The sequence below is a fragment of the Plectropomus leopardus genome, chromosome 16 (genome assembly GCF_026936395.1).
Source record: "Plectropomus leopardus strain MGB_pleo_1.0 chromosome 16, ASM2693639v1, whole genome shotgun sequence".
NCBI lineage: Eukaryota > Metazoa > Chordata > Actinopteri > Perciformes > Serranidae > Plectropomus > Plectropomus leopardus.
In genome coordinates, this window is record NC_142191.1 from 11941221 (window position 1) to 11965343 (window position 24123).

The following is a 24123-nucleotide window of genomic DNA, read 5'->3' on the forward strand; positions in this document are numbered from 1 at the left end:
AAGCGATGGTTATATACAACATTGAAAGCAAACAAAGAGTCATGCAGCAGGTTTTCCAACTATCCGCCTACTTGACTTTGGCTGCCTCTGAGAGACCCTTCAGGTCCTCCTGGAACATCAGGACTTTTGGGTATTTCTTCTCCAGGATGGTAATCAGGTAGTGCAGGAGAGTGATGTTTCTGCAAACACAGAGACGTACACACACAGTGAGGCGGACTATCCTCCAAGGCAGTAAATGTGTCAAACGTGCAATATATTGCTTTTATTATATAAGTTCAGATATGAATAACCATATGGAGTTTTATCCACATCACATTCTCTGTTCCAGATGTGACTTTTACATGATTCGAATCGTTCTTCTCAGGTGAAAAATGCTCTTACTTGTCGATACTGGATTTGGTATCAGCGATTTTGTTGAGTGAAGACACCTTAAAGCCGTAAGCGTTCCCTCTCTGACCCTTGTTCATGAAGTTTCCGAAGGCCAGCACCACCTCCAGCAGCTGCTTCAAGTTCTTACTGTGTAAAATCTCCTTAGACGCCCTCGACAGAGCTGAGAGCAGAAAAGAAAATACAGGTTTTAAAGTGAGATAACTATGATTATAGTAAAACTTTCTAATCCCACACTGGGGACATTCACACGTTACAGCAGCCCAAGAATCAGAAGTAAAAGAAAAAAGAAGAAAAGTGATTAAGTGCTAAAAAAGCATAAATATAACAAAAATACGAATTAGATAAAATAAAAACTGTAATTACTGGCCCTCGATTGGATACTTCTGTGAACCTGTCAAGTTGCAGTTACAGTTTACATCCACGTCTGCTCAGACTCATATGTAGCCATGACGGCAGACAATGCTTCAAATATAAACATGCTGCAAAGAAGCTACAGATTCTAAAACATGGATGCTCCACGCACATCTTCCACCCATTAGTGTCACAAATTCAGCATCTGGCCAAGTGTCTCCTCTTCTGCACTGGAGTTGTGACGTTGAGTAATGGTCAGAAAAGTGTTTTTGCAGAACATTATGATGTCACAGTGACACTGACCTTTGACCTTTCAGATATAAAATGTCATCACTTCATCATTTTATCCTATCAGACATTTGTGTGAAATGTTGTCAGCATTGAGTCCAAGTGGATGTTTGTGACAAGTACAAGAGAATGACCTCATGGCCTTCTAGAGATATCTCATTACTGAAAATCAGAAAGACACGAGGTCACAATGGACTTTTACTGCCATATTTTGATCATTTCATCGTTGAGTCCAAGTGGATGTTTGTGCCTAATTTGAAGAAAATCTCTTAAGGCGTTACTGAGATATTGAGTCGATGAGAATGAAACAGACAATCCGAAAACATAACACCGCTGGCCACAGCTGCCGCCAGCATGGAGGCATAAAAAAATGTTTTTGGTAATTAAAGGTGTCGAACTGTCTGGCATATAAAAAATGGTAAAAATATAAAACATAATTTAAGAGGCAATCAGGGATGACTATGGAAATACTTCTTTTTTCAAAGAGATGGTTTTCCATTGTAAAAAAAAAAACATTTCAGTTGTTTATATATAAAAAAACACATTTCAGTTAACTTCACATGTGTATGAAACTGATACTTTTCCTACCTTCAACTTTGGGTTTGATCTCAGCTATCCTTTCTGCAAACTTCTTCTTGAAGTATAATGACTGCAGCCTCTGCTGGTAGTGGTTTATTCTGGACAGGGGATGGAAAATGTGTGTAAGAGAGGAAGAAAAATAGACGAAAATAATAAATTATAAACAGGGAAATCCATTTTAGATAAAAGCCACAAACATGGACATCGAGCAAAATGAAGCAAGACGCCTTGGCGCTCACTAAATTGCACATATAAAGTTGTGGTAATGAAGCTTATTTTGGCAGCGTTTTTCGTTTCAACTTATAAACCACTGACTGTGCAGCTAATGAATACCATTGTGACATCCGTCCTCCAGTCCACTCAGCACTCTAATGACAGAAAAACTGGCAAACTGCAGTAAATCACCAAAAGCAAAACAAAAACTGCATAAATTTGTGTGGCATGTACATCTATTGTCACTATACTGCAGGAACTTTATCTGATCTTTTTGTGTTTACACAGTTGGTGGCCCAGTTGTGACTCGTTTCCTTTGTTTCTTTCATCCTACAGGACTTATTACATTACTGCTATTACATTACAGGCTCTATTTATCCACCAACAGCCTTAAGAGTGATTCACACATTAAGCTATTGTTCCCTGCTGAGCAGAAACCATGTGTCATTTCACTTATCTGCTCTGACTGATACGAAACAATGGTTCTTGTTTGTCGTGCAGAGTGCTGCGCTGACCTGAAGCTATCAGGTCTGAGCTCTGTATCTGTTTTATTAAAAAGGTAGCATGAGTCAGACAAACTGTAACGTACCTGCTCATCTCATAGAGGAAGCGGTCGGGTTTTGCCATTCGGTCGAGCTCGTGTTTGTGCTCCTCCAGAAGATCCACATCGCTTTTTTCTGGGACGAACTTCAGCAGCTGGTGAGGCAGGACAAAACTCTTTAACTGATATTTCAAACATTCACCTGTTCTCGTTTCATGTTGTCTGTCTGGTTAAGAAATTTGTCATATATTGATACTGAATCTCTGCTCTCAAGCTACTGCATCTAAAAGGTCTCTGTCACTGCAAAATTGAGAAAATATTAAATCGACAAAAACTATGGATCCACTCTTAAAATGTAAAAAAAAACCAAACAAACAAAAAAAAAAACAAACCCACAAACAACAATGAGGGATTACATTTAGAAACCTTTAGTTTAGTGGCTAAATCATTAAAAAAGCCAACATGTTTTGACATTGAAACATGTTGTTTTTTAAGATTTAGCCACTACAATAAAGGCTTTTCATGTAATTCCTCCTCATTTTTCATGTTTTTCTCATTTTTGGAGTGCCTGGATTTCCTCCCTGTTTATCCTGTTGGTTCCTGTTTTCCATGAGCGCCCGATACAAGTTTTGACCTACATTTGATTATAGTCTACAGACTAACCAGTCATCTCTCTCTTTTTCTATGGATTCACTCTGCTGCTATTTTTAGGAAGCAGCCAGAGTGCAATCTAACTGGAAGCACATTTGATTCATTGATGACGTACCTGCTCCAGCATGTCTTTGGGAAGGTCCTCCTGTTCGTCCATGGTTAGAATGGCTCTCTTGATCTCTTCATTTGAAAGCTTCAGCCTGCAGGACACAACAGGGAGATTTTTAAAATGCATGACTTTAGTTATCCTTCACATTTAAAGGTTAACTTCTGTATTTTTCTACCTGGACTTCATTCTCCCATGTTTTTGTGTCTTTGTGAATAATGGGAACAACAACGTTTTAACTGGTCCAGTACTGAACGAGAGCGCTGCAGCTGTGAAACAGGCTGCACTGTAACCTCTTGGGGCAATTGCGTACGCTCAATTTACATCCACCAAAGTGTTTGTTTTTGCCACTAACAAGCTAAAATTGCAATTATAAATGTCTAAAAACATCATGGAAAGGATCCCTACAGAGACTGACATTTGTGACAAAAGAGGATCCTTTCTGTATAAGGGTCAGTGACATGACATCTAAATGTTCTTTCCAACTCCATTTTAAACTATTAAAGACAGATTTAAATGCATAAAAAGACACCATGTATATCTAGTACCTCTCCTATATGTATACTCACTTTTACCTTTAAAGAAAAAACAAACAAAAAATGTCAAATGTCAAAATATCATGTGGTGCGACTGTCCTGCCATGAAAATATGAGATCATTATTTACACAAGCTAAAAACCCTTACTTAAAAATTTTAATATGAATGTATGTGTGCACAACATTCTTAATATTTGAAAAACTGCAATAGATGTTTTAATTTTTGTGTTTCATTTTGGCTTGTTAAAAATCCTACCCTATGTAATTGACCCACATATATATATATATATATATATATATATATATATATATATATATATATATATATATATATATATATATATATATATATATATATATATATATATATGGATAGAGCCAGCATATTTTCACATGAAACTGGGTAAATTATGTTTTGTTTTCCAACTAAACCAGAGTTGGTGATATAATAATATCAGAGTGGAATACTTCAACAAGTTTGATTTGTTAATCCCAAACTTCACAAACAAACAAATTACATGACAATTAAAACAACATTGTCTGTTAGGAAAGTGACCTGCAGCATACTAAGCACAAGATGTTTTGCATATTGCTGAAATATTTGATTAGAATCTTACACTGAACTGACACTTTGGCAAAATTGTTTTTTGTAAACTTTAGTACAAATAAAGCCTTTGAATTGACGTCAACTATTAGACCAGTGAAAAGATTAACCAAGACAGTTTCTGTGGGTTTTATTTTGTTTCTGCCGACTTTGAATCAAGTATGTTTTACAATGATAAAATCACTGTTTGTTCATTTTTTTCTGGTGATTTTTAGAAACTAAAATACAAATAAAATGATTTTATTATCATAATTAAAGTTATTATAGAGCTGTCAGAAAGCACTGTTTGCAAATGTGTGGTGTTTACATTACTGTATAATGTGTGTGTTTTTGTGCTATTATAGTTTTGTGTATTACCTGTTTTATTTTTTATTGCCTTTTATTAAAAACAAGATTGCCTATCCTGAAATTTTGATGCTGATAATAAATAAATAAATAAATTAATTATTAAAATTATAATAATTTAGATACAATGGGAAAGACTATAAAATAATCCACCAACATTTGTATATTGTCAGCAGCGTTTGTTATGCCGATATAAACTCACCGCGAGAGGAGGATGTTGCAGTTTTGAGCTCGCCGGCCATCAATGACTGACAGCTCCTTGACTTTTTTAGAGCTCAGCGTGTCGTCTTCTGCCTCTTTCTGTGAGCAAAGTAATGAACTTCTTAGAATGCAATGGGCTATTTAAACATCCGCAAATTAATTTAAGTTACAGTCACACACGTACAAACAACCACCAAGATGACACATGCCCCAAAATCCCAAACAAGAGCTGAAAACATATTCCACAGGCTTTGAAACCAGTCACACAGGGAGGTCATCACATTCATGAGTTCATGCAAACATGACACACAAACAAAGGCAGGTGACTCTCAACAGTCTCACGGGTTTTAAATTCTGTTACACACATTAATCCGTAAGAAGAAAAGCACATAATGACATAGCGTATGGCGAATAAATTCTGACTGAATCCACGAGGAGGGACACAAATTCATGACTGTATTGTGACTTTATTGTAAGTGCACTCACCTGTTTGCTGTTATTGATCATAAAGAAGTCCTAAAATGCAGGCAGGAAGCAGGGAAGATGTAAGCATTCATTATTAGAATAAGTAAAGCAGTTATGTGATTGCAGCCCATAAAAACAAACAAATCAAAGCTCATTCGGCACTCAGATGACGATGGATCCATCAGTAATGAAGTGAGCAGCAGTGAGTCGATCAATGCGTGCTTATAGTTCACATGCTGTGCACATTAAGAAATCAATCTGTCGTATTTTTGTTTAAACCCATCAGGCCGACAGTGAAATTATAAATTCAGCCAATGCTGTCTTTGTGTTTGTGAAAGATGCTTTTAAGTAATTCACTTTCAATCTTTTTCACATCTTATTATGTGTGTTGAACATGCTTATGTCATTTCTGAGCACTAGTTAGGCTGATGACATCTTAAACTTTCGAAAGCCATGCTCATTCTCTTCTGAACAACTAATAAAGACACAACTAATTGCGAATATTTAGTGACTTAATGAACAACAAACTGAAGCCATAAGAAAGAAAAAGTCAATCCTGAGCAGCTCAGTCATGCATTTTCAATCACAGATGGCAAAATGATCAAAACCACAAGCAAAAATGGCAAAACATGGCATTCAATTCAAATGTAAGAAGGAGCTGAAAATGATTCAAGCATGAAAGTTTTGCATCTAAAGAAGCTTAAAATATATCTGGCTCATATTTAACATGATGCAGAGATTTAATCCTGATGCAGTGCACTCTTGACAGATGCACTCTAATACAGCGGAAACTGCTTATAGTCATTTTTGTTCTTTGCTGTTTTGTTTTTATCTGCTGTTTTTTTCCTCCCTTCTACTTCTGTTGACTTTTTTTGTAAATATCTGACCTCTCTCCATCTCCAACTTTGCTGGAGAAATCAAAAGTTGCAAAACAGGAGAAATTTAAGAAAGCCCTAACACAAGCCAAATCCAAAAAATGCAACCCAGCCACCCATCCCATCTAACCCCGCCCCTCTCTGACACTATTTGGTGAGTTGCAGAGACGAACTCCGTCGTCCTCAGTACCTGCTGTCTCTGATAGGCGGAGAATGTCTTTTCAATGTCCTCCAGATCCAGGATTTTAAAGACCTTGGCGTCGTCTACATCCATCCACACAGTGCCCTCCAGTTTATTCTGATCAGAGGACAATAAGACAATTGTTTTATTCGGACACAGAGGATCAATATCTTATTAAATATATTATATATTCTGGTGTTTTTGTGTCTCCACTGTTCCCACCTCAGCTAACTTGGCCCAGTTGAAGGACTTGAGCGCATTGGATGGCTGGGGGATGTTCTTCTTCTTCAGGGAGGGTCCCAGGGGTGCTCCTGGTGGGGGAGGGATGCCTCCGATGGGTGGGCGTCCAGGAGGAGGTGGAGGTCCACCCGGGGGAGGCGGTGGGGGAGGTGGAGGAGGCATCATGCCCCCAGGAGGCGGCGGGGGAGGTGGGCACATTCCTGCAAAAGCTGGCACAGGCGGAGGAGGCAGAGGACCACCGGGTGGACCGGGGGCGAGGGGAGGGCCTCCAGGAACAACAGCTGCCTGTCTCTGCAGGGAGAGGAGGACATAGCAGAGATTTAACATGTTGCAGAGTTTCTAATACAGTGGAAACAGCTTATGGTGCAACTAATGTGGATCAAAAAGCTTCTGACAAAATCATTCCTGTACAAATGCTGTTTAAATAATTAACCTACAGTAATCAAACAGTCACTTACAGTGTTCATGTTTGGTCTTTTTATACATTACAACACATGAAAAAAACAATAAAAAACTTATTTTACTCCCTTATGATCCTTTGCCTCAACAACCTGTCTGCCTTTTTTATTTTCTTCTCATTCAATCTTGTGAATAAAGTTCAAGTAAAAATGAATAAAGTTTATTTTTACTATTATTACATTCTTATGGTTTTGGCTGGTTGCCTGCATACTGAATATCTCCAGCCATATCCTTTAGATTTTAAAATAATTCAATATTTCATGTGTCCATACAAATCTCTTTGGATACTTTATGTCCATGGATAGTGGTTACAAACCCGAGGGGTCAGAAGATGAAAAAATACTTAAAAATATAATTCTAACTGGTGACGAAGGGGTCATAAACTAAACATGGCGGGAAACACTGTACTAGAGTATCAATGTTTAGGTGCAGAATACATGTTTTCCGTGCACATTTTTTAATGCATTATTTCTCTTCTCGTTCTTTTAATTAGTTTCTTTTTGAAACTAACATTAAATTCTTCCACTTAAATGTCTTTCTTAAATATTTCAGGCATCAAAACATTATATAAAATTGTCGCTGCTTTTTCATTGATTGGTAACTACAGAAGAAGAGCAATCAATCAAATTATTTGTTACATAAAATTAGAAAGTATAATAATAAATGATAATAATGATGATGATGATGATGATAATAATAATAAGAATAATAATAATAAGGGGGTAACCGTGAAAAAGTTACTATTTCAGATAAGAACAAAAATTATTACATTTATATGCAATGACATTGATTTTTTACATTGTTTCTTTCTTTGCATTTCTGCTTTTTATCCTGTGTAGGATCATTTTACACTTTTTTTTGGGGGTGAACTCATTGATTGCTCTGGACCATCACTGGTTGTTAATATCCAACAAAATATCCAATCAGGTATTCATTCTTAAAGTTATTATATGTTCAGGTTATTTATTAAGTGACCCCGTGAGTGTGAAGGAGGACGTACGGTGCTGAGTTCATGCAGTCGGGTCGTGAGTTCGGCCACTTGCTGTTTGACATTCTTGTGCTCGTTGCTCTCCTTTTCCAGCTTTTCTTTCATCTTGTTAAGCGTCTGCATCATGTCCTCTTTCTCCTGAGTCTTTGCATCACATTCACGCTCCTTCTTCTCAAACTTCTGCTGCAGCTCGTGTTGCTCTGTGATGGGAGGTCACATCATCATATCATGAGTTTACTAAAAATATGAATTAATTAACAGATTTTTCTATTTCAGGTGAGTCATTTATTGTCGCGCAAACCTTTTCTCATTTTCTCCGCCTGCTCTTTCCACTGTTTGACCTCATTTTCATTAACCAGCCTGCAGAGAGGATGACACACATAATTAACTACAGTGAACAAATCCAGTCATTGTTATTCCGAACATGAAGGGAAGCTATTTTTGAGCTGTCGAGCACGTGGCTTTCATCACTTTTATCAAACACAACATTGTTCTACATTCTTCAATCTGTTACAGTCGTCAGTCAGACTGCCTCAGAGGAATTCACTCACATCCGGACAACGTTCTTCACGTTAAAGTTCTCCAGTGGCGTGACATCGGGGTCGTGACCTTTGTCATTCTGCAGGACCATCTGCTGGACGATGCGATCCAACAACAGCCAGTACTGCACCGTGTTACCACTTCTCTTGTCTAAGGAGAAACAGAGGAAAAGTTTCCCGTTAGCCTGCTGGCCTCAGTGATAAGGATTAGTGTCTCCATTAGTGTCTCAGAAACTATCTCAGAGGCAAAGACTATTGTTTTGGACCCTTAACATCCTTTAGAGTTCCAGGGAGGAGGTTCAGTCCCCCCCCCCATCGGTTATTGTCTTGTTAAAACAAATTATAACCTCTTATGTCATGTCATGATTAATGGTGTCAGTGTGGGAGACATGGATCATGTGCTGTGTTGTGAATAATGTATTGTATGTATTTATGTTGGACTACTCTCTGTAAAGCAAATGATCGCTTTAGGGACACTACAGACAGAAGTGGTATCCGCAGCGGCTGTTTGATTATGATGAAACAAAGGACTGATTTTTGCAAATTAGTTTGTAACTGCTCATAACTGTGGAGCCAAAGAAAGGCAATACTATTTCAAGTCACAACAAGGTGACACGTTTACTCTTGTGTGGTTATTTAGCTAAACACCTTGTAAATGCACAAACATACTACATCACTGCTAGAAGGCTTCCTGTTATTACTCTTTACGAGGATAACATGTTCAGTGTGCAACGTCATCTTTACTGATATTATCTTAATTCAAATTTTCATTTCAGTGCCATCTCAGACATGCACTTATGTACAATACTTGACAACTCTTGTGTACAATCGCAATACTTGTACTTGTGGCTGAAGTGTTAATCACCCTCTTAATGCCTCAGGAAAGTGACTGAAAGGGGATCTCATTAAAAAGCCACTTAGAAGGGAAGGACAGCTTTAAAGGGACAATTGGCCCTTAAATGCATATTTGACTCTTAGCTGTAGTGCTATTCATTAATATAGATTGTTTCAGTGTGAGTTGCTGAGTGTTAGAGATATTAAACATAGAGATGTCTGCCTTCTCTCCAATAAAATGGAACTACGTGGCACTCGGATTGTGGTGCTTTAAGTACCAAAAACTCAACAGTTATGTCTCTTTCCAGAAACAATGGCCCAGTTACTCGGGGTGGGAATCACCAGAGGCCCCACAACACAATATTACAATGATACTTTGATCGTGATACAACAGTATTACAATTTGCAACATGTTGAGTATTGCAATACCATATATTGTGATGCACTGCAATACATGGTAATGTATCAAGTGGACTGAAAAGCATTTGATTTTATTATTCTAATATGGTACCAAAATTAAATTTGTATTTGCAATATTGATCATTTCCATCATAAAAAATCAATACATGGCATCTGTGCACCAATACAATAATGCCATGCAAAAAACTGTGATATTAGCTAGATGTTAGATGAGCTAACAGTCCATGCAGTCTTCCTCTGCGCGGTGATACAGCTGGCAGGTGTAGTTTGGTAGAAAGAAAGTAGTTCCCTCATGCTCACAACAAGGTCTGTGGATTATCTTGAGTAACCGGGTCAAGATTTCTGGAAAGAGACATTGCTGTTGAGTTTGTCAAATTAGTTTTTTGGTGTTTTGAGCACCACAAGCCGAGTGTCCTCTAGTTCCATTGTAATGGAGAGAAGGCAGACATCTCTACGGCCAATATCTCAAACACTCAGCAACTCACACCAAAACGATCCAGATTGGAAAACAGCGCTACAGGTAAGAGGAAAAATATGTATTTTTGATTTTAGGGTGAATTTTCCTTTAAAGAAAGAAGCCCACTGAAGCCATCTAGTGGGTTTTGTGTTTGAGTAAAATAACGTGGGAAAGCTGGCTAATTAATTAGACTTGAAGCTTTCTTTTTTTGTGCAGAAAAATAGGATAACAAAACCACAACAGTGGCCAACTTTGAGTGAGTATTGAGTTTGGCTGGGAATGTGCTTATCCAATTTCTGGACTGACTAATCTGCACAAAGTCAACATCCTTATCTTTCTGGCCAGAAACCAGGAGCTACAGATGTGCTGTGTAGTCTGTGGAAGTAATAATACCACCTTGTTTGGAGCCTCATTATATTTCAGGATAGTTCAGAAGCTTTTAACCACATTTTACAGCACATCAGAATTTGAACCGTATATTTATTTGACAGTATTTGTCCGAACGCATTTTATATTCTGCAGCCCAGTAATAAATAATTGACAGAAGCACTCACATGGCATGAGGAGGCAGTGATGCAAGACAGACATAAAGTGCGGGTGTGCATCAGTGTGGTTCATCTTCTTGCGGATGAGATCAAAAACTTGGGTGGCACTTTTGGTGTCTATATGTACCTGGAGGAGAAGAGATAAAACAACAACCCTGTGAATATCTCTTGCTAGATGATTTACAGTTATTAATAATGCAAGAAAAATGTCAGTAAATATTTTATAGTAGTAATATTTTTTTCTTCTTACCGACTCAAAACGTTTTGACAGAGCCAGCTCATCCTCGTTCCGCAGCATCTCGAAGTAGTCTAAATGCCTGAGAGGGTGAGAGAAAAATTTTGGATTAGAAATTTGCTGTGATGAGATCAAGTGTGCTCAGAGTGGTATGGCCATAAGCCAAATTGCTGCTACAATTTAGTAAATCTGAGAATTTGATAGGTGGTTGAAGGAATTAGCAAATGTATTACATTGGAGAAGATAAAATTCACCTTGTCATACATGAAGAAACTCTTTCAGAAAATGTGGCAAATGGTCATTAGTCTGATTAGAAAATTGAAGTGAATGTTGTTAATGGTCTAATGGGTTAATTGTGTCACAGTGTCCTATGTCAATAACCTGCAACTTATGTGATAATGTATGTTTTTTCTTTTCTGTGTTACCAACAATTTGCTATTTTTTTGTTTTGTTTTTTCCTTTTGTTTTTGTTTGTTGGTTAGTTTTCTCTGCTTACACAGTTCTTGTTTTTTTTGTTGTTGTCTGTGCATTCACTATTGGTCTTTTTTGTTGTATTCTAAATTGCTCTAAAAAATCACTAAATAGTTGTAATGATACACACAGTAAAATAAATACAATACAGTAGTACATTTACTCAGTTTCATGTTCTTAAGTAAGTTTTGGAATAAATTGCACTTGTTGGAGTAGTTTTAATGCCGCAGACGTTTTACTCTTACTATATTTTTTAGAGAAAATATGTTACTTTTGCTCCCTTACATTTGTATACATTCATCACAATACTTTTATTATTTAGGAAGTCATATCCACATCAAATAAAAGACTCAGAAGACACTGTGCTGTTTTTTTTCTTCTTTTTGTATTTCTTATATTGCTCACTACTCAAGTTTATTTTTAAGTAAATACTTTTGCACTATGACTCAAGTAGTTATTTTAATGATTCATTTTTTTCACCTTAAGTACTTAATTTTAGTACTTTTATTTGAGTACACTTACTTACATCTCTGACATGTTTATGGGGTTGTTTTGTGTTTTCTGGGCAAGAATCAGCTGTTCTTAAGCATGACTAAAAGGATTTATGGATTTGAGTGTCAGGAATAAAATACTTTCTTAATCAAAACCTTAGACCAATTTTGTCTTTGATTACATGCTGTGATAAATAAAAACTGACTAGCACTGCTCCTGAGCAGTTTAATTCTTTCAAAAGTTGAGTGAATACTCTTCCTTTTTTATGATCAATCTCACCTGTCTAACGTGGAGTTTTCATGAGAGCGTAGCTTATCGATCACAGGTTGGATCCCCAACATGAGAAACTCATATCGTAGGTGAATACGGAACTCCAAACTTGTCTGTGTTTAAAAAAAAAAAAGAATATATAAATTAGCAGAAAAATGGGATGCAAACAATGTTTTAAAGAGCCTCTTGAATGAATTGCAGAGGGACATGATGACCTTCGAGTGTGAAAAGAAGCATTAAAGCTGTCTGATGTATATAATTCACCTCTCCGGCGCCTTGACTCAGCACAGCGTTTATAAAGGACATGATGGCTGTTTTCAGGTTGACCTCATCTCTGTATCGCCCTGTACTCCGGTCCAGATCGTTAATAAGTGTCTGCAGGATGACAGGTCATTACAGGTACATTAAATATCTTCACACCATGTTGCCTTTTAATGACTTTATCTATCTGTGAAATATTTAACTGTGCACTTTCTCCCACCCACCTGAAATCTTGTCCTCTCGCTGGCGAAGCGCTGATAGTGCAGCATGGCCTCCAGGATCTTTTTGTGTCCGCCGGGCACCAGACACACGGCGCCCATGATCTCCAGCACCGCCACCTTAGTCTTTATGTTCTCTGTAGCCAGGCTCTGGGCAATGATGTTGATGCTCTCGGAGTGAGACAGGACGTGGGCGCGGCCTTGCGAGTTGTTCATCAGAGCTTTGATGCAGCCGATCAGAGACGTGTGGATCTGCGATTCTGTTGTCTCGTAGTCCATGCTCTTCAGGAAGTTTAGGATACAAGTAAGGCCGTCCAGGTCAATGAAACGGGTCACAAACCTGAGAGCAGAGCACAGAAAGTATCTTAGTTTGGAAGTTTTACTTAAAATTGTATTTTAATGCACAATTGTTCTGGAGTTAAGCTGTAGAGTCACATGTCAAACAGCTAAATGTATTTGTGCTATAATTAAATCATCTTCAGTAAATATAATAAGTAACTCAGGACATTTGATTTTTAAAGTGCAGTGAAGAGCTGCCGTTCCCAAAATAAAAAGCCTTTAATGCACATTCACGTCCATGAAAAATATTTAATCAACGCTGCAGTGACCTTTATGGGTGTTCACTTCTTAAAGGACTCATCTACATAATGTTGTGAGCAACCGAAATGAGTGGCAGATGAGGTGAAAGGAGGTTAAATGAGAGGAGACGTGATAATGGATGACATTATATGTAAAAGACAAGGAGATAAAAGAAGACAGGACAGAGTGAGATAAGGGATGAGTTTGTCCACCTCATAGGTTGCGTCCTCAGAGCTGTCTTCAAGCTCTCTATGGTTTTGTTCCTTTCTTCCTCGTCTTCTTTCTCCAGAGCGAGGAGCGTCTTTCTCTGTTCAACAAAAGATTCAAAATGTTGAAAAGAACTGAGAGACAATTCACAGCTAAAATAAAGCTAAATGTATTTATTTCCAGAAAATTAAAGAAAAGTCCTTTAATATTTAAATGAAAAAGTATTGGCTTCATTCACCAACTGCTCTTATAAAGAAATATCTTCTTTATAGAGGATTTTCCACATTTCAACAGCTTATACATCGAGATTGAAAAATGCAACTGTTTCACTTTATTCAGTTGATGTTTAACAGATTATCTATAGCGTGAGACATTTACTACATATTTTCAGAAATACTTACTTAACTTACTAACTGCTGCAAAAGGAAACTGTCACAATCTAAAAACAATCTGAAGGTGGACTACCCAAATTAGATTACACTTGATTAGTAGCCTAGCTTTAAAGCTGTGGGTCAGGACCCCACAAAGGCGAATCTAAGGTGTCTTGAGAGGAATATCAGGGTTGTAAATACTACAATCGATATGATGCTACTCAACATTTTTAGCGTTAAACTACTTTTTGACTACAGTCTCATTTTATTCTTGTACTACAGGATAGTTTTATCTCTTTGGGCTGCTAAAGGACATTTCAATGAAAATCACTTTTACATTGAACTGCTCACTAGTGTGTCACTAACTGTGTTGAGAGTTTGTGAGCAGACGCTTTGTATTTAAAAAAAATTACAAGCCAAAAAAAAAAAGGGAAAAAAAAGCCTCTTGGGACGCTTACATCAGTTGTGTGCCGTTCAACAGATATAGCGTTTACTGAACATGTAACTGCATCCCATGCATCTTTTTATTTATTATTTTATGTCCAATACTGATACTACTACATATGACAGCATGTTTGGCATTCACTCTCTGCAGAAATACCCCTACTTCGCTTCAGAACTGTTTCATTATTTTTTACATTTGGAGTCGGTGCTCCACCCTCTTTAGACTCGTTCGGGAATTCTTGACTTCTTTCAACTTTTTTTTTCGATTTCTGAATGTGCACAGCCTTGCAGTCTTATGCCCTTTTAAGGGGATTGGCAAGGCATTTACCTATGCTAATAAGGATCAACTGACATGTGCTTTCAATTTAAAATGAGATTATCATTGTAGAAACACAGGTGCGAACAAATCTGTAGTCAATGAACAATTCATGAATCTGACATTCTCTTAGGACATTTCTTAAGAACAAACAGAAGAAAAAAGCATAAGGAATTAGGGCCTATGTTACTTGTATCGCAGTTGTAGCTTCATTTAATGGAAAGTTGTCAAGTTTTATTTATACAGCCCAGAATCACAAATTTTTCTCAGAGGGTTTTATAATCTTGGACACTTGACTGACACCTCAGAAAGAGGAACAGAGGTTAAGTCATTATTCAAGGACTTTTTCATAATGATTTCTATATATACAAAAATAAAACAGTTTATGTTATTACTCACAGCAGCCATTGAATTGAGCTGATCAATGTAGTATTCTGGCCAACTAGTTGCACTTTTGTTTTCTTCTTGTTCCTGAAAAACAGAGAATAACAGGGAATGAATAACACTGTGTAGTGAGCACTTTAAGATATGTGAAAAAAAATACAAATTGATTGGAAAAAGATGTGTTTCGTTAATGAATATTAACTGGGAGCAATTGGGATTAAAAAACATAAAAACATGGTCTATTTTACAAAGTCGCACGAGAGGACGAGTTTTAGTTAGTTCGTGTCACATGATTGAACCCATCTGAGTCAAACTGCAAACCAGATGGAGGACTTTATCATTTTTCAGATCAATTGGCTTTGAGATGTGAAACACACAAACACACGGGGAACAGAAGGTCCACTGCATAAATAGCCAAAAGCCAAAAATGGAGCAGGAACTCAAAGTAGGACGACACAGATATCCAGCCCATTTTATCATGAAGCGCTTTGCTGAGTTTCAGGAGGCGGTGAGAAGTGCAGAAAAGAGAGCACAGCTGCTTGAGAAAATCTTGAGATTAGCAAATGAATGTTAAAACTGTGGATTAAGGACATGCCCTGATTCACGCTGAGATTAATCTTTCTGACAGGCACGTTTGTATTACAAGTGGGAAAAAAAACAACAACTGCGAGACATTTCTTAGATGATTTAATTTTCTAACTCAAAGGAAAAACACTGAGGAGAAAATGACTTGACCTGGCCTGTACATAAAAGGGCCCCCGGCTTTCATTTTAACCCTCGCTCCATTAAGCACAAGCGAGCTGTGACCATAAGAAACTAATTGGGCGTCAGTTAATAAAGCGGCCTGCAGAGACTTGGCCGCTCTGGCAGAAACTGCGGGCCTTGGCCGGTCTGCAGGGATCGTGCAGCGACGGGAAGGTCTGATCCTGCTGTTCCACTCGCGTCCGGTGCCAGCTCGACCAGCCGAGCTGCTGGAAGAAGTTCAGTCCATAATGACGCAGAGGTGGGACCACTTCATTCTGCATCTTAAAGAGCTCATCTTTCAACTCGGAAGTCAGCGCTCTTCAAACACTGACATGTCTCCGGTTTATTTAGGGTCATGATGAGAGAGAAAAGGGGGGAGTGTTTTTCTGGGAGTTTATTTTTTCCACATTTGAGAAACTAAAGATCAAAGGCACACCAGGAAACAGGAATCAATCTCAGTTATTTAGAGTCTGCTTGAAAGAGAAGTTAAAGGGATATTTCAGATTTATTTAAGTGGAGTTGTATGGGGTACTTATCCAAAATCAGTATATTACATACAGTAGATGTCAGTCAGCATGCCCCCAGTTTAGAGAAGCAAGCTGGAGTCCGACATGGAAGCTTAGTAATGTACTGCTGTGGAGAGGGGACGCAACAAAATGTATTTCAGCCGCCTAAAAAAAGTCCCACCTAAAACCTGCTAGGCGGTTGTATGCCTCCGTGCATAAGTCAAGTTGCACTTGCCGTTTACATCCATGTCTGTGAAAACATGGATGTTTCACACAAAGAAGATCTATACAACCAGCACAGTTTCCAGATGTGCACCCAGAGTTCTAGAGTTATGGCCAAAAACATGCTTCATGTGGCGACCTTGACCTTTGACCTTAAACCACAAGCTTGTAATCAGTTTATTCTTAAGTCCGAGTGGACGTTTGTGCCAGATTGAAGGAAACTCCCTTAAGGCCATCTTCAGATATTGCGTTCACAAAAGTGAGACAGATACAAGGTCACAGTGACCTTGACCTTTGACAACCAAATTCTAATCAGTATATCCATTTGTCCACTTGAAAATTGTTACCAAATTTGAGGAAGGGATTCTTGAGATATCGCTTTAAGAAGAGTGAGACTGACAAGGTCACAGTAAACTTCACCTTTGACCTTTGACCGCCAAAATCTGAACAGCTCTTCGTTAAGTTCCTGTGAATGTTTGTGTCAAATTTGAACAAGACATTCTTGAGATATGATAGATAGATATAGATAGATAGATAAACTTGACGCGTTCACAAGATATAGTGTACACTTCAAGTGATATTCTGCACTTAAGCTGTCTTGCCATTTTTTAGGTGGTTAAAATATGTCTTGTGTTGCTGACTCCTCCACAGCAGTTATTGCTTAGCATCCATGTTGGACTCCTGCTTTTCCAAGTTGGAGGCATGTTGTCTGACATCTACTGTGTGTAATATACTTTCAGTGGATAAGTATATCATACAACCCCACTTAAAAAAAATCTGGACTATCCCTTTAAGTTACGGCTCTGCCATCTCACAAATAAAGTTTTTTTTCATGGATGAAATTTGAAACCCAACTGCAAAATCTCTGCTAACAACCAGATCAGTAAATCTGCGTCTTGGCAGATGATGGAGCCTTGAAGAGAGCCGACAAGAAGGAGGAAGGAGATTGATTCTCGGCAGCATTATTTCATCGGCTCAGGTGCCCAGCCAAACCAAACAGCTAAAGCTTTGCTGCTTCGACTGACTTATCTCCTCCTGGCTCGGCCCGACTTCTGAAGCCAAGAAACCACCGTCGAAAAAAATGTCCTCATCACTCGCAGGCTCAATGCGCCCTGATAATGACCCCACCTTCCTTCTTATCATCCCGCCTGTCAGACACACAAGAGCTGCACCTGTGGAAGTGAAGCCTTCCTGTTTGGCTTGGACACTGACTGCTTCCTTTGCGTCTTTTCTACACACACACACACACACACACACACACACACACACACACACACACACACACACACACACACACACACACACACACACACACACACCCCCTTCCTCTCTGAGCTCAGATGTATCTGTCTGGGTCAGGGCCAGAGCCTGCTGCAAAGTCAGCACTATTGATTCCCTTCCCTCACTCCTTCCTCCCTCCCGTCTGCAGGTCGATGCTGCATGTTAAGATTTGTTTCCACCTTCACACCAACCCTGCCTGATGTCTAGAAATCTGAGCAGAGGCACAGCAACATTTGGGGCTTATTTTAAGGCTAACTTGGGCCCCGAGACTTCTCCTAATGAGGCCACTAACTGGGACGCAGTAAAAATGGGAGCATACACGCTGCTGTTTCCATTTCAGCTACCTTCTCTCGCCTTCCTGCTGCTGGCTAGTGGACACTGTGTGCAGCCAAGGTCATAAATGCATCAATACTTAAACAAAAGTGAGAGGAATAATTCATCATGGCATGTGGTGTAGCCCCTCAGGCCTTTAATCACATTCATAGACTCAAAAATTCAAAAACGTATCAATTCTGCATTAAAAATGAGTCAGCGACATAAATACATATTATTGGCACATATGTATGGATATTTAAAGGAACAGTTTGGCATTTATTCATTTTCCTCCTGTGAGTTCAATGAAAAGATCAACACCATTTAAAGTCTGTGAGGTAAATATGATGCTACAGTTAAGCCTTTTAACCTGTTAACTTGTTAACCTGTTAGCTTTGCCACCTTCAGAGGTTCTGTAACTACATAGCTTTGCTGGTGACTTTCCAGTGCAGAAGCATTAAAAATGGATGGCCACCCTTTTGCTCTCCAAACAATCTTGCTGTGAAGTCGTGCTGCAGAACTCTTACATCGCACCAGACAAACTCAACAACAATGTGCATGGATTCTGCTCAGCACTTGCGTCACTGGATTTGACATCATTGCAGTGTGTCAAGTTGTGATCAACACAAAAGAGACTTGGAAATCCAATATGAGTGGCAAGAGAGTCTAGACTGAGAAACATCCGTGGAAATCTGATTGCAAATGCATCTAAAACAAAAACCTCTAAAGGAGGTTTTGATCTGATTTGAAAAAATTGCATTTCATGTGTTTTCTTGCAGTCCACACTTTCCAAAATCAATCTGGATACAAATGGATGCAAATGGATACAACACCTCTGACAGTTACTAATTTGATCTACACTGAATTTTTTGGGATGGCCCAAAATATCTGAAAACATTTAAACCCTAATGTCAGTAAGAATATAAATTATATATCATGACCACAATGAGACCATCAACAATGAGAGAAGGTGACACTTTCCTCATTCATATTTAAAGGTAATGTGTGAGAGATTTAGTGACATCTAGCTGTGAGGTTTCAGATCTACAAACTTCTTCCATGTGCCAATCATGTAAGAGAACTGCGGTGGCCGACACGAAGATGTGAATGGCCCTATCTAGAGCCAGTGTTTGGTTTGTCCCTTTGGGCTTCTGTAGAAACAACATGGCAGACTTCATGGTAGAGAACCCACTCTCTATGAAGATATAAATGGCTCATTGTAGGTAACAAAAACACATCGATTCTTGTTTTCAGGTGGTTATGCACTGAAGAAAAGAATTACAAACAGTATATACCATTTCTGCCAAAAGATGCCCCTAAATCCTACACACTGGACCTTTAAACTATCTGGACTCAATTTTAACTAACTAACTAAATAAATACATAAAAGCTTAAAATATTCCATATTTGAGTTTAAAACCTACATTACAAAATATAAACCCTTATGACTAATTAGCATCATCACATTCTGTGCAGAACTCTGTATGCTTGATGAATTTTTGCACTTTTGCACGTATGCCGTGCCGTTCTGCAACTGTGTTTTTGAGGGACCTGTACTTCACACTGTCATGCAAACTCTCCATCCATCACATTAAATCCCAGCACTTCTCACCTCCAGTTTGAAAACGGACGCAGGAAAAGTCTGCATGTTAGTCCAGACAGGATATCCTACGCACTCATACCTATACCCTTGAGAAACACTGCTGTGAGAATGCGAGGTGGCTGGAAAGCTCAAATCGAGTTGATCTAAACTAGACCTAGCGTCTGCATTTTCCTGCATGCAGGAGAGGAATTAATATACAGGGAAAGGAGGAACAGCTGACACTACTTTTATCATGAGGACAAGACATAATGGAATACGACACAGCCACAGAGTGGTAGAGTATGTTATGGCTACACGAATGCTTTGATGGGACAGGTGTATTATCTTAGGAAAAAACCGCATGATTAAAAAATCCTCCCTTTAAATCAGGGAGGACAGTCGGACAATGAGGCCCTGACGTTATAGTCTGGGAAACACTGTGTGGAGTCATCAGAAACAAGATACTTCTGAATTCAGTCTTGCAATACATTTCAGTATTTTATGATTTCTGTCACTGCCTTCTCTGTTAGTGGATTATCTAATGGAGCAGGCTGGATTTAGCACTTGTGTTACTCCCTCTACACATCACTATTTTTATAACCACCTTGTGTAACATTCACTTAGGTGAGTTATTCATGGTGGAGCTTTGAAGAGGCCGCACAGACTTATTATGTAGTGAGGAAAGTGACTGTAATTGAGGAGATACATTACAGACTAGGGGAAAAAAGTTATTAGAAAGTGCTCTTGGCAGTACTTGAATGGTGCGCTTGAAATGTTTGGGTAATTCTCTTGTCATTATAATGTGTTTCTAATGTCTTCTATTACAGTACATAATTCACAGGAAGTTTAGTTTGCTGTGAAATTTGAGCTGTTTAATCTTGTAGTATACATCCAACATTAAAGGAATACCTCACCACTGGACTGACTATTTGTAAATCAATCACTTACCCCATGTTATATTGAATTTGTGAAGAAAATTTGTTTTTTTTCTTGTATGCTACCACAGGGAACAAAGATTTCAAAAACAAAGAAAATTCTTGATGAATTGAAGTCATAGGGGTCCACCTTTAACAACAGTATAATCCAAGTCTAATATACCCAGTCGTACACTCGATACTTGAATACAGAATACAGAAAGCTCTTTCCAACAACAAACCTTACTAAATGTGGAATGTATCAATGCTCTCCTTAAAGACAGACTCCACTAACAAAAACATTAATTTTACCTCGCTGAACAAGGGGGCTGCTGGTCTACTGCTGCCTTGTTCAATTAGTTTGTTTAAGTTATTGTGTGACTGTGGTGTTTTGGTTAGTTTGAATTGACCAAAGTCACACAATAACACAAACAAACTAAGTGGTAGGCCAGCATCTCCTGTTTTCAGCGAGGCAAAGTTACTGTTTTTGCCTGTTGAGGAAGCACAGAGCAAATGACTGGATAATTATACTTGGATTATACTGCATGAGTTGTGTGTGTGTTTCTAAATAGATGTTTTGATAATGTTTTGTTGTTGTTCAGTGTTGACCCCTATTCGTCAAGAATTTTATCTGTTTTTGGATTCTTCATTCACCTGAGGCATGCAAAAAAACAACAACAATGTTTTCTTCATAAATTCAACCTAACATGAAGTGAGTGCTTCGTATACAAAAAAACATTTGGAGGATAAAGATTTCCTTTAAAGACGCATTCCTCAGAAACACTGTGCAGACAACACAGTCACGCCAGAGGAAAACTGTGATACGATGTTTTGTGGTTCTGTGTTTAAAAAAACTCACAGCTTCAGGTATCAAAAAAAAAATCAATACGGGAGGAGATTACACAAACTTGGCAGGATATTTAGAGATATTATTCAGTGAATGCAGCCACTCGGCAGCAAGCTTGTGGAGGCTGATGTGGAGCTTGACATGTGCACAGTGAAAGTCTTTTACCTTCTTTTTGCTGCAGTAGATTTGCCATTTCTTCTCTGCAGGCAGAGCAAACATGGCTTCCCTGTGTTTTTCTGTAAGGTCGAGCTCGTCCTGCAAAATAGAAACAAAAAAAGAAGAAAAAGTTAAGAAATGTCAGTGAGGAGGGTTAAAAGAAAGACAAAAAATTTGAAATATGTGTTCACATTCCTTTATTGATGACTGTACAGGAAAGATATACTAAATGACAAGAAGGAGAGCATCATTCTCAACACACTGCTCACAGAGAAGCCATCAAACCATCATGATGCAAATTCTGAAATATCCACATAAATCAATTTTGTTTTTCCCCAAAACAAAATCATCTGCCAGGAGCAGTTGCACCAGAGCCCTGCTCTCAGTTTGAGATTGGTTTGTGTTAAATCTCTTCATGATCGGCTGGATATCACCGGGCGCTCTCATCGCCAAATTCAATGTGACTCTGAATCAAATCAGATGTCTCACAGGCTCTAAACGTGTGAGTAATAGGGGAGAGATAAGGCGGGGTCTGCCCGCTCGACATGTGGTAACAAACATCTGGAGGCAACATGCGTCACAACGTATAACAGATCATTCACAGAGGCACACAAAGGGTGCTGCTGGGAAATACCAGAAAGCATTTGAACACTCTGCGAAAGTAGAATTGCAATTAAAACATTTCAGCGAGTTATAATTTGAGACTTTGCATGTCAAGACATGGTTTCCATGCGTCCTGAAGAACTTCGAGAACAGTTAACCAATGTTTAAGTCATGGAAAAGACATTAAAAATGACAGAAAAAGAAACATGAATATAGAAGAGAAAGAGAAAAAAATATCCTAAAAAAACCCTTGTGTTGTCCCAGAAATGTATTTTAACATTGTCCTATTTTATGCAAGCTGAAAATGAACTAGAAGGCTGTGGGCAAGATCATCGTGAAGTCACACTAATAACAGCAATCACTTCCAGGTAGACAACTGACAACTTGTTTGAATTGCAGGGAAATGTAAAATCAGACAAACTTGGTTATTTCGCCAGAAGTGAATCATTTAAAGATGTGGTGTTTTTTTGGTGTTGTTTTTGATTAACCAAATCTACCAGCACAGAAGCTAAGCTACGTACTGCTGTGGATGGGGCCTGCAGCAAAACATATTTTAGCCACCCAAAAATTGTCCCACCTAAAAATAAAAAAAATAATAATGATATAATAAAGTGTCTGTGCTGTTTCATGTTTAAATCCACATTGGTCAAATCCAAAGGCACGTTATGCCTTAATGAGCTTCACATGAAAAAGATGGTGAGGGTCATGAGAAAGCCTTTAAGCATTTTAGTTCCAGGGGACCATGTAAGTGTTGTAAACAAATGCAGTTTTATTCTTTCTTAGCTGATATTTAACCAGCATTGAGATTAAGTTAAAGTGGTTTAGCCTACAGACTGACGTTTTATAGCGACAACTCTTAATTGTCTTTGGGGATGTTCTTTGCTGAAGCCATCAAGCCCCGTGAATCAATATGTGCAGTGATCAAATGTCCTAAAGTAGTTGCATGGATTATTGATTCGTCTCAGGGATTAAGTACACAAGTAAGCACTGAATGGGGAAAAAAACAACTAAACTGCCGTACAACAAACGACTTTTCAGGTAATTTTACTGAAAATGTTCAAATACGATTTTATCCTGATATCTGAACTTGGGTATTGGCCACTACCAGGTAACCAACCAAAACTAATGCATTTAAAATAATTACTAATAATATCTGTGTACTACTATCATTGTTGTATGGCATGGCTCAGGTTAAAGCCTTTTGAAAAACATACACAAATACATACAGTATAACATAGAGAGAATGAATGCTGGTCACATTGTGTCTTTACTGGTGAGACTTTCCAGGGTAAAATATTGCAGCTCTAAAACGGCGGTTGCCATTGGCTGCACATTTCAACTTGCTGTGTTGGCTACTGTTTTAGAGCAGCGAAGAAGAATTGATTGCCCGTAGAACTGAGGTTTTATCAAGGTGTGAAACTACTTTAATGTGTATTAATACATTTTTGGCATTTCATGCATTTGAGTACTAAGAAAAGCACTATATAAGTCCTATATATGTCCTAGATTGTTTAGTGTAAAGTGGTCGTAAATCAGCCGAAGCTGTGTTAAGTCAGGCTTTGTTTTGTCTTGACATTTTGATGAAATCCAACGTGCTAATATATATAAGTTATTAGGATTGGCTCATAATAGTGAGGATCAATGATGTGAACATGTTTAACAACTTACAGGTGTATTCTCTCCAGCTCTAAAGAGTGAGTAACAAACCTGGTAGACAATAAACATTGAAGAGCTCCAGGAAGGATTTTAAAAAGTGTGCTAAGTCACGGCATCATATGGCATCATATTATTAGGGTACAACACATAAGACTGCACTTGCCAATGGCTCAACAGCCGGTGTACTGTCATAGTACTTCGGTATTATACATTTGTTTCTCTAATGCCCGCAGTTGGCCATTGG

The 24123-nt window shown here is 38.3% G+C and overlaps 1 protein-coding gene across 3 annotated transcripts in view; it reads right to left on the reverse strand.

Annotated features, from left to right (window-relative positions):
* daam1b (dishevelled associated activator of morphogenesis 1b) overlaps nt 1–24123 on the reverse strand; it is a 68273-nt gene that overhangs the window by 4221 nt on the left and 39929 nt on the right. For 2 of the 3 annotated variants that reach the window (XM_042503325.2, XM_042503327.2), the window contains 20 exons: nt 21630–21719; nt 15072–15143; nt 13547–13641; nt 12762–13095; nt 12541–12651; nt 12286–12389; nt 11059–11125; nt 10818–10935; nt 8565–8703; nt 8315–8373; nt 8026–8213; nt 6549–6857; nt 6336–6443; nt 5292–5321; nt 4807–4904; nt 3129–3213; nt 2411–2517; nt 1618–1706; nt 382–550; nt 72–179 (listed from right to left, as the gene is read on the reverse strand). In XM_042503325.2, the coding sequence (XP_042359259.1) occupies nt 72–179; nt 382–550; nt 1618–1706; nt 2411–2517; nt 3129–3213; nt 4807–4904; nt 5292–5321; nt 6336–6443; nt 6549–6857; nt 8026–8213; nt 8315–8373; nt 8565–8703; nt 10818–10935; nt 11059–11125; nt 12286–12389; nt 12541–12651; nt 12762–13095; nt 13547–13641; nt 15072–15143; nt 21630–21719 (2480 nt within the window). The remainder of the gene's footprint in view (nt 1–71; nt 180–381; nt 551–1617; nt 1707–2410; nt 2518–3128; nt 3214–4806; nt 4905–5291; nt 5322–6335; nt 6444–6548; nt 6858–8025; nt 8214–8314; nt 8374–8564; nt 8704–10817; nt 10936–11058; nt 11126–12285; nt 12390–12540; nt 12652–12761; nt 13096–13546; nt 13642–15071; nt 15144–21629; nt 21720–24123) is intronic. The other variant, XM_042503328.2, reaches the window with a different exon arrangement.